At 44.1% G+C, this 17961-nt stretch overlaps 1 protein-coding gene across 5 annotated transcripts; it reads right to left on the bottom strand.

Annotated features, from left to right (window-relative positions):
* Positions 1-261: 261 nt before the first annotated feature.
* cdca2 (cell division cycle associated 2) lies at positions 262-16259 on the bottom strand. 5 transcript variants are annotated; one of them, XM_062543098.1, is made up of 17 exons: positions 16033-16259; positions 15404-15582; positions 15066-15196; positions 14181-14352; positions 12119-12285; positions 11919-12036; positions 11371-11684; positions 10323-10386; positions 10139-10237; positions 7440-7588; positions 6877-7284; positions 5017-5074; positions 4835-4933; positions 4422-4606; positions 4156-4251; positions 3142-3304; positions 262-1773 (listed from the first exon to the last, which is right to left on the bottom strand). In XM_062543098.1, exons 2-17 carry the CDS (start codon positions 15573-15575, stop codon positions 596-598), a joined length of 3573 nt encoding a protein of 1190 aa, XP_062399082.1. In that variant the 5' UTR covers positions 15576-15582; positions 16033-16259; the 3' UTR covers positions 262-595. The 5 variants fall into 5 exon arrangements, with proteins under 5 accessions (XP_062399082.1, XP_062399084.1, XP_062399083.1 ...); XM_062543100.1 differs by having other exon boundaries at positions 7440-7585; XM_062543099.1 differs by having other exon boundaries at positions 16045-16259.
* Between the last annotated feature and the right edge of the window lie 1702 nt (positions 16260-17961).

The following is a 17961-nucleotide window of genomic DNA, read 5'->3' as shown; positions in this document are numbered from 1 at the left end:
TACTTAACCTTCAAATTATTACACGACTACAAAGCTGAAACTGGTGAGCCTGGTGACCACATGTATTTCAACAGATGCTTATGAAACAGGACAACACTGAGAACTCTCAGTGAATCACACAGAAGTGATGTGCTGTATGGATTTGTCTACACACACAAATTACAACAGTTTAATGATCGTCATTTGTTTGGATGGTGAGTCATACGAACATGTGGATAATTGCCTCTCGAAAAAGCTCTCTGTGAAATGATGGTCAATCAGTGCGTCATTCAGTGGTTTTAATGGCGAATAAAAGAGGCATATTTACAGGGGTCACACACTGGAAGTCAGAGTGCTTGCTTCGAACAGGGCTCAGATGTTTCGATGTACATAGAATATATTAGATATTAGGAATGCACCGTGTTGCTTCCAGCAGCTTCAGAGATGGGTTTGCCACAGAGAGCCAGATGAATGACTAGGTTTAAAAAATGAAAATAAAAACAAAACAAAAACAAATCATAAAAAAAACAAGATATAAAACCAACCTCCTCCAAAAACAAATCTAAAAGAAAGTCTTCTCCCAAGGTTTAGTAAACTCATAGTGCACAGTGTGTCTTCATGGTTCTGCTGGCGCAGGTTCATCCTGGGATTCGGACTCTTCCGGAAGGTCTGGGGGCGGGATGTTGATGCTGAGGCGTGAGCTGTTTCTTCTGCGGCGCGCCCGGGTGCCCGCGGCGATGTCGGGGGACGTGTGCGCCACCCACGCCAGGCCGGACTCGGACACCCGCTCGCTCCGGTTCCTCAGGCTGCGCCGCACGGAGCGCCTGCTCGACGCCGCCGGCTTGAGCACGTCCTCGATGCTGAACTCGACCTGCTGCCACGGTGCCAGGCTGGCGCTGTCCGCGCGCGAGGTCACCTGCTCGCTCCCGTCCTCCGGGCCGTCTCCGTCTGCGCCCGTGGACTCGGTCGCCTCTCCGTTCTCCTGTCCTGGGCCCTCCTCCTCCGCCTCCTCCTCCACCACTGCGCTGAGCTGCACCCGGGAGCTCCTCCGTCTGGCTCGGCCTCCTCCTCCTCCAGTGGCTCTTTTCCTCTGCTTGCCTGGGGGACCAGCTGGCTGCTGGAGCTGCAGAGTGTCCGCGTCACTCTCATCAGCCTCCGTGGCGGGGCTCGGTCTGCCATCGTCTGCGCTCGTCACGGCCTGATCCTCGGTCGCGCCGCGGGGCTCGAGGGACGGCGCCGCTTCAGCCCCGCGGGGGTCGGCGGTCTCAGCGGAGTGGCGAGGGCTCGGCTGCAGTCCAGCGCTCTCGTGATGGTCGTGAGCGGGGGGCAGGCCGGAGAGCGACGATTCTGCCTCGGGGTGGATCGGGCCTCCGCTCTGCCCAGTGACGTTCTCATGTTCCTCGCCAGCAGTCTGGGCCTCAGTCATGAGGGCAGCGGCATCGCTACGCAGGGAGCCACTTCTCCTGCCCCTGCTGCGTCTGACAGAGGGCTTGGCTGGGGCAGCTTCAGCTTTTGGGGTCTTGGGTTTGGGCTTGCCCTTAGGGCGCCCCCTGCTTTTGGGTGTGGTGCTGGATGCGGCCAGGGACGGCGGGCTGCTCACCTCCGATCCGTCCGCCGGGATTTCAGGAGAGTCCCCTGTGGCCTGCAGGGCTTCAGCGAGGTCACTTATCCCTGAGGGTTCCTCAGTGGGCTGGGGGCAGAAGCGTTGGCGCCACCTAGTGGCAGCAGCGACGACATCACTGACAGCCTCACTTTGGGAACCCTGAGCAGGCAGGGACTTGTGAGAACCATTGCCTGTGAGACATGGACATGAGGTTGAATTTATGCCCACCCACACACACACTACACAATTAATCTTAATCTAATAGACAACTGAAGCATCCTTTGTTGATGTGTAATAATCATGGCCAGATATGCTATTAATGGCTAATAACAGATTGGTGTAGTGATATTGTACTGTGACCTTGTCTCTGTAACTGGCTGTCATGATCACTTTGCTGCATACATATGATGCAGCCTTATTTTTTTTTATTATTATTTTTTAAAACATCATTGACAATTCTAAACACCATGATACTCAGCTATTAAATTCAGCTCAATCATTAAACTCTCAAATTGAAATCCTGCTCAAGGCCAGGCCGGACATGAGAGCGCTCCAGTGCTCCTCTGGAGAGAGAGCTGGACTTAAGTCAGGCTGCAAACATTGTCAAATCTCAGGCACTTTTCCATGGCTATTGTTACATTTCAATGATTTCCTGGCTTTTCACAGCCTAACTCAAGTACACTCATCTACTTTCAAGGACTGTGAGGAAAATCAATCTGGTTCTATCAAACTGACTGGATGAGACAAGCCAGACAATATCAAGCTAGCGGTCTTGTCAAATGTAAAAAAAAACTATTATTGTGATCATGGCTGAGTGATTTCTTGACTCATTCAGACATACATTGAAGGATAAATCTGGAGATTTCACTGCCAATGATCTTTTTTAGCTGCAACATCCATAACCTGGAAGTGTAGGCTCTATGCGCTTCATACATTTCTCCAGGGTCTCTCTCCAGCAAGTGCATGGTCCTTAACGTACATCATATTCTACAGTAAACGGCCTTGCTGTTTAAATATGTATTCTAACTTTTCTATTGTATTATGCAGTGCCATTTGTTCATTCATTCGTATTTCAGTTTTATATCACATTTTGTCAAGCTCCACTGACTATGAAATGTACTATTCAAATACAATTTACCTTTCCTGGCCTGTGGACAAATCAACTGAATAAAATAGCTTAAAAGAAGAGAAACAGCATGGCAGCACGAGTTGAAGGTCTCTTCTTTGAAAGCCAAATACAATCCATTTTGTGCTTGGAAAGTTAATTGCTCTCCATTAACATCAAGGACAAGATGACTGGCTTTATGCTCAACACGACTTCAGCCCTCATCTTTCAGTGGATAATAAATACAGGAAATGCACCATGCTTGCCTTCTGACTCATTCTCACGGTGACATTTCCAGTACCAGGTACAGAAGATGACTACAGTACATCCCCCCTCCAACCCCACCCCCTCCAGACAAATCCACCTTGTTGTCATAGCTATGGCTGGTACACACCATCTTTTTCCTTCAGAGGCCGAATATCAAAGGCAGTTATGTGTAATTAGGGTGCACTACCTGTGGATGTTCCAGACGGGTTAGCTGGAGTGACGGCACCACTGCCGATACCCTGGGACTCAAAGACAGGGCTGAGCAGAGGATTCTTGGACGCGTACACTCTCTTCCCATACAGAGAGTGGTCCACCTCCTTATTTCCGAAACGCCGCTTTCCTGCAGAGTCCTTGAGAGACCCCCCCAACCCCAAAAGAACATTTGAAACAATCCAACATACACGTCAGCCGACACGGAACTTTTTGATGCATTGCGTTTGAAAAATAGCCGCGGCTCCAATCTAAAATAAAAGCAGTAACACATATCTATCAATGTGTATACACACACTAGAGGCAGCTTGTTATCCAAGATCCGCCAACCTTTTCACAAGAACTATTAGTCTCACAGGCTTTCTGCTGTACACGTTGTGCCTGTATCTTTCCGTGCTCTCCTTCGGAGTTGTTCTTTGTGCTTTGTTATGGGCTACAGAGACGCGTACCTCAAATGTTCTGTTGAATGCATACCATCAATAGATGATCAATAAAGCGAATCAATACCTCCAACCGTTAGTAAAATGTAGTAATAAGTTCTCTACTGTCCCGAGTGTGCCTTGTATGCAAGGCTGAATGAGACTAGTGTGGGTCGGTCGAGTAGACATTTTCTATGTCCAGCACACCCCATTCACTTTGGAGGATCTATAGACTACAGACTTCACAAAAGTGCAGCTTCCAAAATAGAATTTTAAAATATTTCTGTCTCTCTTAGTAACATTACATCACTCTTGGTACAGATTCTTGTATTGGATCTTCTGTTGTGGAGACTGCGTATCCACGGCACCACTGTTGTGCTAACTTCAGACAGCATGCTCAATTTGGCTTCTAGTGAGTGCTTTTGAGCCCTGCATGGTGCAGTCACTCATAACAAAACAAAACCAGTGTGTGTGTGTGTGTGTGTGTGTGTGTGTGTGTGTGTGTGTGTGTGTGTGTGTGTGTGTGTGTGTGTGTGTGAGTGGACTGATCCAACTGGAGCTTCTCTACGAACCTTCATCTTCCCTGAGGCCGAGAGAGCAGCCGAGCGGCTGGGCCTTCTCCTTCCTGGCTGGGGTTCGCTCTCAGCGTCTGCTGCCGCCGCCGGTGGCTGGAAGTAAGAAACAGGCACTGGTGAGTCTCAGCGTCTTTAGTGTCTAGCAATGCGCATCAAAGCCAGAGCTGAAGTTAAAAATAAACAAGCAAAGAAAGAAAGAAAAAAACAAACAAAGAAAACAGTGAGTGTCCATTTGAAGAGCCGCAGCTCTCGAGATGTTATACCTTCCTCTTCCTGCCGCGGGGCCTGGCAGGGCTGCTGGAGGTGACGGGGTTCGGCTGCTGCTCCTCATGCTGGAGAGGAGGAGGAGACGGAGGAGGCTGCTGCTCCTCATGCTGGAGAGGAGGAGGAGACGGAGGAGGCTGCTGCTCCCGCTGCTGGGGGGAGGAGACCAACCCCAGCTCAGCTCCTGCTGGAGAAAAGCACACAGCTCAGATTCAGCCTTTAATCTGACATCCACACAAGCCCCTGCCACCACAGCCTGGGGAGCGGGAGGAGGGCACACACACACTTCCACCCCCACACACACACACACACACACTGTGGCAGATGATGAGAGAGAATTACAGAAGACTAGAATATATGAGAACGTGGGAAAGAGGAGCAAGGGAGGGAGAGGGGGATCACAGAATTGTACCTGTCTGTTTCTCCAAGACAGGTTCCACTTGGCAAGAGGAGCTCATGTTCGGTGTCTGGGAGTCAGCCAACTCATCTGGGGAGGCATCTTTGAAATTATCTGTGGGGTCAGAAGGGTCTTAGGATGGAAGATCAGTGTAGGAGGCAATTATTTCCTCCTCCAAGTAACACAATTTATATTACCTGCACTCTTCACCTCTGGCACAACCTCATCATCTTCCTCAAGAAGAAATCTGGGGATCTGAGATTTAGAAAAAAAAAGAGAAAAAGTTCCTTAGTTTGATTTTCTTCCGAAATCGAAAGGTCTCCAAGACAGAAAATGGCCATGACAATCTCTCGGGATTACCAATCTAGCAAATAAGGCCGAAGCCACAGAAGTAAATGTTTACGTTGTGTAAATATCGAAAGATCAAATGTCAGAGGAAAACAAGACAAAACAATCAGAGAGAACTTTCTGTGAAACATCTGCTTAACAGAAGTTGTGACATTTCAACGGGATGCATTTCTCCATGACCACAAGCTTCACTAAGCGCCTAAAGTAATATCTAGCTTTTCATTCCGCAGTGGCAAAGGTGACGGGTCATAGACACACAGATATACAGGGCAAAGTCAATTATTTTTCAAGGTAAGTGAAAAATGACTTTGGCTGTTTAAGGTGCCGTCAGAAAATGAAACGTTTGACAGAGCTACTTATGGGTTAACCTTCACACATTGTGATAGTGTAGAGCATTTGAATAGCAGCAGCATTTACTTAAACTGTGGTGTTGATTAGTTGGCCTTTTAAAGGAACACGGCTCTGGTTTATTCACCGTCTCCCTCAGAGTTAGATAGGCGAGCCGACGCATCTCTGCAGAGATTGTCCCTGCTGTGGCGAGTGGGGCAAGGTACTCATGCATTGTGTGATGCTCTCTGCACCCAAGTAGCAGTGTTTTGCCCCAATATAAGTCCCAAGTCAATATCTGCCTACTAGGTAATCGCCTTGTACTGATATCAGGGCTGATAGACAGGGAATTATCTGTGCCTGAAATGATTGAACAACTTCAAAGACAATATAGAGAATAGCCTTTCTTGACATCGGACATGGCCAAGCTCAAGCCTGAATTCAGGCACCACTCCTGAACACTACCCAGGCCTGTAATATGCATTGCCATTTGTACTCGTTGTGAAAATGGAAGCCACAAGAAGTAATTAGGGATTTCTTTTTTTGTTGCCTCACTTTTACTCGCAATATGCTATCCGGTGACGAAAGATTCCATTCAGCTAAGTTAGCAGTGGCACTGCCGGACTAAGACAATGCATGCTCGGAGATAAACATACTTTTGCCCACTTTTCATAAGCTGCTCGTATTCCTTTCAGTACTGATCAAGCACCATCTCTGTCCCCATCTTAATTCATTTGAACACGACACACTGCAATATATTTCTGCACGCCTTTGTTCAAGGAGGAAAAATATAGCACAATTTAAGCATCCATTAGTTAATTAATTGAGAGTGCAAATCCACTGTTCTGTAAAGCAGGCAAAGGGGAGATTTATACTATAGAGATTTTATTGGATTATTATGTAACCATACTTGTCCTAATTGCTGTGACTGAATACCTACTTCAAATATTGATTATCAGCCCAAGGCTCGACAGTGGGAGTATTTCTCTGACATTTTCTGAGAGCGCATATTAGGAGACTCAAGCTGCAGAATAAGTGCATATACACAATTTATGGACAGTGTTTTCTAGGCTATAAATAATTAATATTTTGAATAACGATGTGTATTTTGTTTTTATCAGTCTAATTATACAATAGACAACTTGCTCACATATCTTTGAAGACTACGGGAGCATCAGTCATTGGTGGAATGGCATTATTATAGTGTGTGTGTGTGTATGTGTGTGTGCACTTGTACAACATTTGGGTCCATGTGCCCATGGGGACCCGTGTTCCAAGTCTGACCTGGGTCAATCCCACTCCATCTCTCTCTCCCCCACTTACCTGCCCCCCCCCCCCCAAATATTTATTTATTTAGAAAAATAAATACATAATAGTATTACCTGTTGCTCTGTATCTTCAAGTATGAGTTCACTGCTCACAGCCACTTCTAGGGCTTTGGTATGGCTGAGGGTGGGTGAGTCACCGGTGGCCTCTAGACGGCTGAGCCGGGGCTGCTGAAGTGCGTTTTCATCTCTCTGCGGAGTCTTTAGCACAGAACACAGCTTTGCCCCCGCGGAGGCTGGCTGACGAAACGGGGTGCTCCCCTTATGTAGTGGGGTGCTGGGAGGGAGAGTCTTGTCAAAGAACTCGGGGGAGAGCGGCGCACCGAAACGCACCCGCTTCTGTTCCGACTGACGCGCCTTCCTCCCCGAGGCAGATGTGGAGGCGGCGCGGCTGGGCCTCTTCCTCTCCGACGCGGGCTTACTCTCAACAGCTGCTGCTGCTGCTTCTGCTCCTGCGGAGGGTTGCTGGAACACAGAGGAAGGCACTCATGTCAACACCTTCAGTGCACGGGGAGGCTTCATCAAAGCCTGCGCTGATGCACAGATAGAGACAGAGAGAGAAAGAGAGAGAAGCGATAGAAGCGTCCATTTGAAGAGCCGCAGCTCTCGAGATGTTATACCTTCCTCTTCCTGCCGCGGGGCCTGGCGGGGCTGCTGGAGGTGACGGGGTTCGGCTGCTGCTCCTCATGCTGGAGAGGAGGAGGAGACGGAGGAGGCTGCTGCTCCTGCTGCTGCTGGGGGGAGGAGACCAACTCCAGCTCAGCTCCTGCTGGAGAAAAGCACACAGCTCAGATTCAGCCTTTAATCTGACATCCACACAAGCCCCTGCCACCACAGCTCAGATTCAGCCATTAACTACTGAGTGAGCAAAGGGCCCTTACCCAGCCAGGAAAAACAAATCCATTCCAATGCTGAAGAATTCAACCCCAGAGTTCGGCCAAATCCCATTTCTACCCTTTGCGTTCATGTTTAGGGGTGGGTTGTCCTGAATCTGACTTTGCTAGGCTAAAAAGAGTAGGCCGAAGTGTTAGGTCTACTCTAAGTAAACCTTTAAAGGAACATTTTTTCAGGAGGGTTCTTGGGAACACATACAATATTGCTACTGGTGGATGAAAAGAAGCCCATAAATGTCACTGTAATCTTCGCAATAAACATGAAAATTATTTGTAAAAATAAAAAAATGTGTGAAATACCTCATCTTAATCTAAATTATTATGAAATTAGATCATTATATTATATAAAAAAGCTATTTTATATTTAGATTTGTGTTTTGACAGTAAAGTTATTTCCAAGTCCTGTATGAAGTTTCTGCACTTCCCCACTCATCTGATACAAGAGCAGGGTAGAAATCTTCATGTGCAGGAATCAGGACAACTCTGTCGGCACATCTTGGTTTAATGTAGATGGAATGGAATACGAAATTGGATTGTAAGTGGAGTTGTCCGTGGAGACATAGAGTTATTTCCCATGTGTGCAAGTTGAACAATAATAATCCAGCAGCAGATTTTTCGCACCTCGTCTCATCTCACTGCAGACCAGCCTTTTGCATGTATGTTTAGGGGTGGGGTGACCTGAATCTGACCTTTTTGTGATAAAAGGGTAGGCTGAAGTGTTGGATCTACATGAACCTTTAGAGAAAGGTTCTTGGAAACACATGGAGCAGTGCTACCAGAGGGTGAAAAGAAGCCCATAAATATTACTACATCTTCACAATAAACATGAAAATAGAAAATCATTGGAATATCTCATCTTAATGTAAATGTAAATTAAGATGAAATAACATTGTTATAGCATGCATTTAAGAAAAATAATCTAATTTGCAATGTCAATCAAATCATTTATGTTTTGACAGTAGAGTTATTTCCATCCTGTCGGCACACAGTAGTTAGTTTAATGTATACAGAATTGAACATGAAATTGGGCTGTTGGTGGATTTGTCCACGGAGACATGGAGTTATTTCCCATGTGTGCAACAACTTGAAAAATGATAATAATGTAAGACTTTCTGCACATCTCATATCACTGCAGACCTAGGTAGATATGTCTAAGGGCAACACTACACGCAGGGTCTCCACTCTTTTCTAGAGATCATTGTCACCAGACATTTTTGGAGATGACCTTGCTGATATGACAGACAGGGGCCGCACCCTACACTAATATGTTGCTCTCTGTGGTGAGTCTCTGACAGCCCCATGGCAACCTATCCTTCTTCTTACACAATATGCAGTGAAGGGAGAGAGCAGTCACCCGTCACCCCCCGCCCCCCCCCCCCCCACACACACACACACCCTCCTCCTGCCCCCGACCTCAAACCCAGGTCTCCGAAGTAATAAAGCCGCTGCCAAAAGGCTCTGCTGGGTGACTGCTGTCTCCGCTACATACATCAATATCTTTCTCATCACTGCCGAGTAGCTCATTCTCACTTCTCTGGCGCAGAAGCTAACACAGTCCCTTATTCTCTCAGAGGAAGACGCAGGCATCTTTGAAGGATGAAAACAGCACATCTGAGCTGACTATATACTGAACAGTAACACAAAATACAGCTTATAGTTTCAATTACTGTATTAGCTGAACAGTATTCATTCTAGGCTATATTTCACAGATAATTTGCAGACTGGTAAACATCTAGAATATCTTATAAGGCCACATAAAGTTGTCCAAACTATATGTGCTACCATGTGAAATTACTTGGGAGTGGGTTATAAGCGTTGTAACAACATAACGTAACAATGTAATTTTTAGTACAGAGATAATTTAGATACCCTTTTGGGTGCTTGCGTTTCTTTAGGAATCCGCCGGTTTGGTTTGTATAGAAATGTCAAGTGACGCACTCATGTAAAAGGGGGAAAATAGGGCATGGGAGGAATTGAGTAACTTTCTGATACGGCATACTGTTAATGTAGAAATCTAGATGTCCAGCAAAAGCTCTCTGTATACCCTAAAGGGTTCTTGCAGGTTTTCACCAATTCACAGGGGATGATTTCAACCTCAGCATTTGCACTTGTAGGGCCTTCAACAGCCACCTCCACACAACCATTTGGTTACATGCTGTGGTACACATCCTGCATTACATTGCTGATTAATGTGCACAGACAAACCAACCAACCAAAGCTATATATAGCAGGTCTTGGTTTATATTTGTCTTCATAACAGTAGGAAATTCAGGATACAGTATAAGTGTAAAATTTGGAAAAGCGTGTGTGTGTGTGTGTGTGTGTGTGTGTGTGTGTGTGTGTGTGTGCGTGTATGTGAGTACAAGACAGTGTATGGTGTGTGTGGGTGATGATGGTGCTGGAGATGAGGAATTAGAGAACGGTACCTGTCTGTTCCTCAAGGAAGGGTTCTTCCTGGAAAAGAGAGTTCACGACATGGGCCGGGGAGCTCGTCAGCTCGTCTGAGGAGGCTTCTTCAAAAATACCTGAGAGGTCAGATGGGCCTTAGGAAGGGAGTTCTTTAGAGAAGCAGCCAATTATTTCTTCTTTGAAATGAAAAATATGCATTACCTGCACTGTTCAACTCTGTCATAAGGTCAACCTCATCATCCTCCTCCAGTACAAGTCGAGGAACCTAGGAGAAAAAAAAAAAAAACAACAACAAGCAATTCACTTAAATCATTATTTCTGTGGTGGCCTTTTAAACAATGAAGACAAATATCCGGGGTATTATAAATCTAGCTGGTGCTGGCCATTCCATGTCAACGGGGATCACTTGGGGCAGAAAAAGCAATATCATAAAGTACCAATGTTGCTTTCAGGTGCTTAGTGCAAGTATTAAAGGATAAAGGAACACGAGGAAATAACACAAACAAACACCAGTAGCGACCAAAGCAAAAGCGGAGGTCTGCGAACTGCACAAAGTGCTGTGAAGCAGAATCCATTCAAATATTTGTCCTAGAGATAAAAGTGAATCGGAGTTAGATGCCCTTTGCGCGAGATTTCCTATTCTCTCCCCTACACCAGCATAATTACTGTTTAAAGATGCAAATTGCCACAGTTTATGCCACTTTTAAACCACCTTCACCTTTAATATCAGAGGAAGCACTGGAACAGCAAACGGGCAGCGTAATTGTGTGCCTTTCCAGGCACAGCAAACAACTCAAAGTCTGCACAGAATAATCCTTGCAACAATGAGTTGATGTTTTTTTCCGTTCACTATGCAATGTAGCCTTGACTTCCATGGTTGAACTTTCAAAGGCAACTTGTGTATTCTGTGAAGACAGTCCTGGCAAGGCACCGGAAGTCTGTTCACATGAAGCCTTTAGTGATATTTCCCCATCACAGATGTGATTTCTATGCTGTTCTATGCTTGCATACTGTACCTTCTTTGGCATTTTCATGGAAGAGAAAAGACAAGGTTTGGGCTAGGTAAAATAGTTTTAAAAGACTGGTCTAATCCATTCCATTAATCACAGTGGAAGTGAATTGTTGCAGCAGACACAACTTACAAATAAATAAATAACAAATCACGCTTCAGTTAAGTGCCTGGCCCCCAAAGCCCCCCTGTTTAAGCGTGAATGAGCAACAAGGAAGAAGAAGTCACTAGTGATGGTACCTCATCCTCTGTATCTCGGGACACAACGTCACTGCTCACTGTTCCTCGAAGGGCTCTGGTCTGGCTGAGTGTCGGTGAGCCATCAGCCACATCTGGACTGTTGAAGACGGGCTGTGGAATGGAAGCTTCATTTCTCTGGGGGGTCTTGAGTAACGGCCGCAGGTTTGAGCCCGCTGATAAAGGCTGGCGGAATGGGGTGCCGCCTTTCTGCAGTGGGGTGCTGGGAGGGAGAGTCTTGTCAAAGAACTCGGGGGATAGCGGCGCCCCAAAATGTACCCGCTTCTTCTTGGTGACAGATGAGACCCCAGGCTCATCTACAGTTGGGGACAAAAACAGAATCACACGACTTCAAATTAATGAGCTGAAAATATCATGCTGAAGAAATGATCACGAGTCACAACCCTGCAAATGTATTTATTAACTATCATAATAATGATATGCTCCTCTGGCTAAAAATAAGAACATTCTACATTCATTAGTGGTTGACAAAATAATTAACTCTATGCACACAGGAATTTACTTTACTGGGCCACACATAGCATTCTTACCTCTACGGTTTAAGCTTGCTTTAGTTTGCTGAGACAGAACGGGGAATGGCATATGTTGAAACTGTTGATGAAAGGTAGTGTCCTGATGTACAATGCTTTGAAAGTCAAAACCTCGAACCTGTGGGAGAGGAAATTTGATGTTGATATCTTTGTGGGCTGTGTCCCTACTGTACTTAAGAGATGAGATGAGGCTACTGTACCTTCTCCCGAGCGGTGCATGCTGGGGCAGAGAACGTGGCCCCTCTAATCTTCCCTTCACATTCCTGTAGTGGTCCTCTGTACACTCGTTTTGAGGGTGGGGGTGTTGCGGGGGTAAGATAGCCTGGTGTGACCCTGTTCTCTTTACCCAGGAGTGAGTCCAGTTTATCTGTAAGAGTTGGGGCTCTCATTAGATGAGCTGTGAAAAACTGTAACTAAACATATCCACCCATGCAGGCATCGTTGTCTTCTCCCCAGAGAAAATAAGTTTAACCTCCTGCAGCTCAAACAGCTGTATTGTATGTAAGTATAGTGCTAAGAACAACAGTTGTGGGTTCCATATCCAAGAAACACACTGGCTGTTGTACAGTTAAGAGCAAAATGATTCATATCCCTGGCAATTGATTTGATGTTGACTTTCTTGACTAATATGTTTTATCTAACTGCAAATGACACTGCCACGTGCCAAACGGTGGTAAGACAATGTGGTAAAAACATTTATGAAAAATGATGTGTGAAAAAGGATTTATACCCTTTTTTACATAATCAATGGAAACATCTTTATTTGCGATCACAGCTCTTAAAATGGTTCTTATAATACTTCACTACATATGTCTCCACAATGATTCCAGGCAGGAACTTTTTAGCAGCAATCCGGGTTTGAAGCCAGGAACAGTTATGTACCATATATACCTTTCTTGTGGATTGAGGTCTGGAGTCTGGACTTATTCACCATTCATTTCCCACTTTGGCTGGATGTTCCAGATCATTGTCTTGCTTAAAGGCCTGATGCTGCCTATGAGCCCAAGGTTCCCTGCTCAGTGCCTGATGTTTTCCTTCAGAATCTGATCTAGATGTAGATGTAGTCCATTTTTCTCATAATGCCCTTTATTTTAACAATGTAACCAGGCACCACTGTCTGAAAAACATTCAAAACGAATTAATTTCTATAACTATTCTACATTGTGGTGTGTTTTGGTGGTTGAAATGTTCATCCCATTCCAAAATGGATGCTGATCATGGATCATGGCTTCTCCAAACACGCACAACTCAGCTTAACCTTATAAGCCCTATAAGGGCAAACCTGGACAAAGAATTTAGCTTTCACTGAATTGTATTTTGACCCAGGGACATGGCCTGAGAATGGCATAAAAAATGAAGCAATAAATCCCAATGACGCTATGTCCATTTCAAGTGTTGGGAGGTGAGAAAATGATTCTATTGGGATGTTTTTCAACCAGTGGGACCTGTTGACCTTCTCAGAGTGAATGGTAACACTAAAACAAGGGGCTACATTAGGATTCTGGAGGAAAAGATCAGGCAGTCTGCCGAGAGACCTGTCCCAATAAGCAGCATTGGACCATTAACACAATGATTCTAAACATACAGCCAAACAAGGCAAGAAATGGTGAACAGAGAACAATATCAACATTTCAGAGTAGCCCAGTCAGAGTCCAGACCTCAACCCATAAAAAGTGAGCACAAGGCCAGAGTGATCGTTTCTGCCTAAAAACCTGGATTGCTGCTAACCGAGGCTTGGTAGGTATTATAAGAACCATTTTGAGAACTGTGGAGGCAATTGTTTCCATTGATTATTTAAAACGTGTATGACATCTGAATGAAACAACAGATGAAAACGTTTCTTTTTCTGATTTCATGTTTCCACTAGCAGCCTATGTTTCTACTACATTGTCTTGCAACCTTTTGGCATGTGGTGGTGTCATTTTCAGTCAGAAAAAACAAATTGATGAAGAGAAAATCAACATTAAATCCATATTTGCAAGGGGTATGATTCACTTTGTTGTTAACTGTGCATAATTCTGAACTGTACAGTAATTCATTGCAGGCGTACAGAGCATGCTAAAGGAAAAGATGCACATTACATCGTAAACTATAGCAATCTACCATCTGTAGAGTAGTCTTTCTTTAATAAAAAAAACTCCACTTTACTGAAGCTGAACCCTTAATGGGTGCAAACTTAAGTGTTGAAACTAATTTAATTGATAATGATACCCAATAGAGACCCATTAAGTATTCTGATGTACATTCCCCCCAGTAACTGACCAGAATGGGTGTTGCCTGCACCGATACAATCCAGCTTCTGATCGCTCTTTCCTGGAGTAATCATCAATTCTAATTTCCCCTCCTCATCAACCTCCTCCATCACAATCTGGAAGGCAGCCATTTTCTGCTTCAGCGTTTGTGTTCTTGGCAGTGACGATTGCAATCGCAGATGCTGTGTAAAGACAAAGTGCAGAGCTCTGAACAACCATTAACAAAATAAAGTCCAAATTAATGATACTGAAAGCCTCGTTCTACCTTCAATAGCACAAAGCAAATTCAGCCTTGGGATTTCTGACACACTTAAAACATAAAAAAAAAAACCTGTGCACATGGACTAGGCTGTGTACACAGTGACCCAGGCCATGTCCCTGGGTCAAAACAAAATTCAGGTCTCAGGAGAAAAACCTCTTAGTAAAACCTGCTGTTAGAACTAAACATGGCGAAGCAGCTTTTAGCTGCTATGCGGCTCAGCTTTGGAACCAACTTTCTGATGACATTAAAAAGGCCCCAACTGCAGCCTGTTTTAAATCTAGACTTAAGACCAAATTGTTCTCAGATGCTTTCTGCTAACTGTCTCTTAATTATTCAATCTGGAGTCTTTTATGTTAATTATTCCTTATTGATTTGATCTTGACTTATGCTTTGTTTTTATTTTCTATTATGATCTTTTTATTATTATTATTATTATTATTATTATTATTATTACTATTACTCTTTGCCCATCTATGCTTTTATCTGCTATAATTACTGTTTGGTTTTTGTTTATGTAAAGCACATTGAATGACCTCTGTGTATGAAATGTGCTATATAAATAAACTTGACTTGACTTGACAGTGTACAAGGGCTACACTGTGGTCCTAGGTACAATGTCAAGGCAGCTCATACCTCTGTTGTAGGCGAAGGAGCCTGCATTCTCTGCTTGGCAATGTAGCGGATGAGAGCATTTGTTTCAGGGGACCCTCGAACCCCAATTGATGACCTCCGTCTGGCTTTCAGCTGTGACACTCTGGATTTGTCTGAAATAACATTAGTGGAAAGATTATCACTTAGTTTTTTTCCCAACATATGTGGCGTTAACAGAAAACCATACCCTTTTTGCTTAGCAGAACAGCAGCATGAGACAAAACATATGTTTGGGGGCACAGATGTTTACTGAGGAGCATATGATGAGGTAAACTGAACAGAAAAAAAAATCAAGAATTTCTTCAGCAACAGCTGTTCACCTTGGAGTTTTGAGGGCACAGAGAAGCTGTTAGTTGTTATTCCAAACAGCAAAGGCGTGGCGTGGGGGAAATCAAGAGGTGCTGTTCTACCACCTTGTTCTGGTGAGGTTGGCTTGTCCAACAGGCCCATGTTAAGGCAGTCCATGTCTGATGTCGATCCAAGACTGGCCATCTAGAAGCTAACACAATAGAGCAGGGGCAAGTCAAAACTGTTTCGCAATCAAACACACCGGCAAACAGCTAAAGATAGTGTTCAATGCAAATATAGAAACATTTCAGTGAGGAGGAAACAAAAAAGTAACAACTAGAAACTTCACCACGTTACATGGTAACTTTCAGCTGCAAGCTGGCTAATGTCAGCTAAAGTCTACTCCTAGGCAAACATGGGCCACAGTAACGTTAAAGTTACTCAAGCCAAGCCAGCTGTAGCACACATTCATATAACAACCGTACAACCAAGAGATATATTTAATACATTTTGGTTATAATAATAATAGCTTGGTGACACTGAAAGCTAATATAACAGTAACTTAGCAGCTAACATTACCTGTCGTGAAAGGAACGTTACGTTAACAACTTCACAAACAACAGCCTAACATTTGATTTAGCATACAGCAAGGGATACGTACATGTTGCGTTACCTCTATAGTTAATCGTCCCAAACCCCGTCTAAAGTTTGTTGTTTACCAACAAAGCCAAAGCATTTCAATGTATTGAAGGAAGGCACACACCACTACCAAAACGTTACAGGTCTTTCTCTGACGAATTCAAATTTCGCTCCTCGCTGCAGTAAAGTATTCTTCCGCTATCGAGACGCACCTCATTTGCTGTATTCTTTTTTTAGGCGAAATAACAATTATATTTGCAATGACATAAAACAGATTATATAAATATCATTATGTCGATTATTCATCTGTAATCAGGGCCTTGAAACATTTAAATATTGGAACTATATGCGACGAGGACTATTTTTTTAACTACTGTACCAAAAACGTTCGCAGCGCCCCTTTGTGGATCTCATTTGGTATGAATTGACCAATTGAAATCCATAATAGACGTCACGTGTTCAACCATTTCCACCTTATTTCCTAGAGCCTATGTCAACAAAGATCGTTATTTACATAGATATTGAGATATTAATATAATTTCTATGGTTATATGTAGATAGACAGAAAACTGTGTCAGTTTTAAGGGGGTTGGTTTGTTTTAACAATTCTGTGCAGCGGTTCTTTGCTGTAGGCCTATCAGATGCGAAAATATCACTTGCAACTTTAGGCTACGTCACTGGACCTTACATTTTCGCAGTCTTTTCTTTCTTTCTTCCTTCTTCCTTGTCTCCTTTTCATAGACGAATGTTGATTGACAGATAGAAGATGGGCTACAATTGTCTGTGATGCATATTTTAGGCCTATTAAAAGTTTGAATTAGTTCCACAGTTTTAAAACATTGCAAACAGGTGGTGCCTACCTGCTTTCCATTCAATATAATGAATCATGCATTTTGTGTGCATTTCCAGTTTTACCCCGTTCATTAACTTTGATTATAGAATAGCCTAATTGCCTTGCAGCTGCATGAGAGAGAAAGAGAGAGAGAGAGAGAGAGAGAGAGAGAGAGAGAGAGAGAGAGAGAGAGAGAGAGAGAGAGAGGAGAGACAGCTTTCTCAACATCTTGGGGAGCATGATTGCAGGAAGGTATACAAACAGCGCTATGCTATTCTCTACAGCTGTTTTAAGTATACAGATATGAGCAGAGTAGACCAACAGATGGAGGAAAGATAAATGCAAAAGGGCTGTTGTGGGAATGAGGGCTCATTTTAATTCTGGCTGATTAGCAATTTTGCGTTTGTCTAAAGCAAAATCAGTCAAAGTGTCCAGTTTGTCTCATCCATATTCATGGACATACAGCCATCCATCCACTTGGTATTTATCCAGCTCTTTCTCTCTCCCTCAGTCGTGCCAGATGAAGGCGCAGTGGTGATTGGTGACCTATAAAGAGATGATTAGTGTGAGTACTGTAGCCCATATGGGTGTTGATGGCACACAGCACCAAATGCCATATGTGCTGAGCGTCGCTTCTCCTCCTCAGGATGTATAGTGACTCCAAGACTGCAACACAGGGGGCCACATGACAACTTGAAGCATGAAAGCTTGAGAATCGATGAGAGAAAAGAGCTGAGGTATAGTGGCAAAGGGTTGACCTGACACCCATAGCATCTGACATGCTATGTGGGTGCACACTGATGGGTAGATAGATAGATAGATAGATAGATAGATAGATAGATAGATAGATACTTTATTGATCCCCAAGGGGAAATTCAAGGGTAGGATTTGTCATATCAAATGATAACATTATTTGATCATTTACATGGCCTACATACATGTAGAATGTAAAAGAAAATGGCATGCTGCATGATCATATGGCACAAGGAGGTCTCCTGTCCCCTCCTCTTACTCCTGCATATCTTGCTTTGTTCATGCTTGCATGCACAGCGTTGGCAAGAAAAAGAATACCTGTAATGGGACAACACATTTAATGTGCAATTTAATGTGAATAATTGA

Source organism: Sardina pilchardus, chromosome 8 (assembly GCF_963854185.1).
Source record: "Sardina pilchardus chromosome 8, fSarPil1.1, whole genome shotgun sequence".
Lineage (NCBI taxonomy): Eukaryota > Metazoa > Chordata > Actinopteri > Clupeiformes > Clupeidae > Sardina > Sardina pilchardus.
This window is presented reverse-complemented; position numbering and strand designations above follow the sequence as displayed.

Coding starts and splice junctions, on each gene's coding strand:
- cdca2 (XM_062543098.1), bottom strand. CDS start 15,575: ATGGCCAGTCTTGGATCGACATCAGACATGGACTGCCTTAACATGGGC. Junction 4,934..5,016: donor GCCAGAGGTGAAGAGTGCAG/GTAATATAAATT, acceptor CTGACCCCACAG/ATAATTTCAAAGATGCCTCC. Junction 1,774..3,141: donor CCCGTCTGGAACATCCACAG/GTAGTGCACCCT, acceptor CATGTCTCACAG/GCAATGGTTCTCACAAGTCC.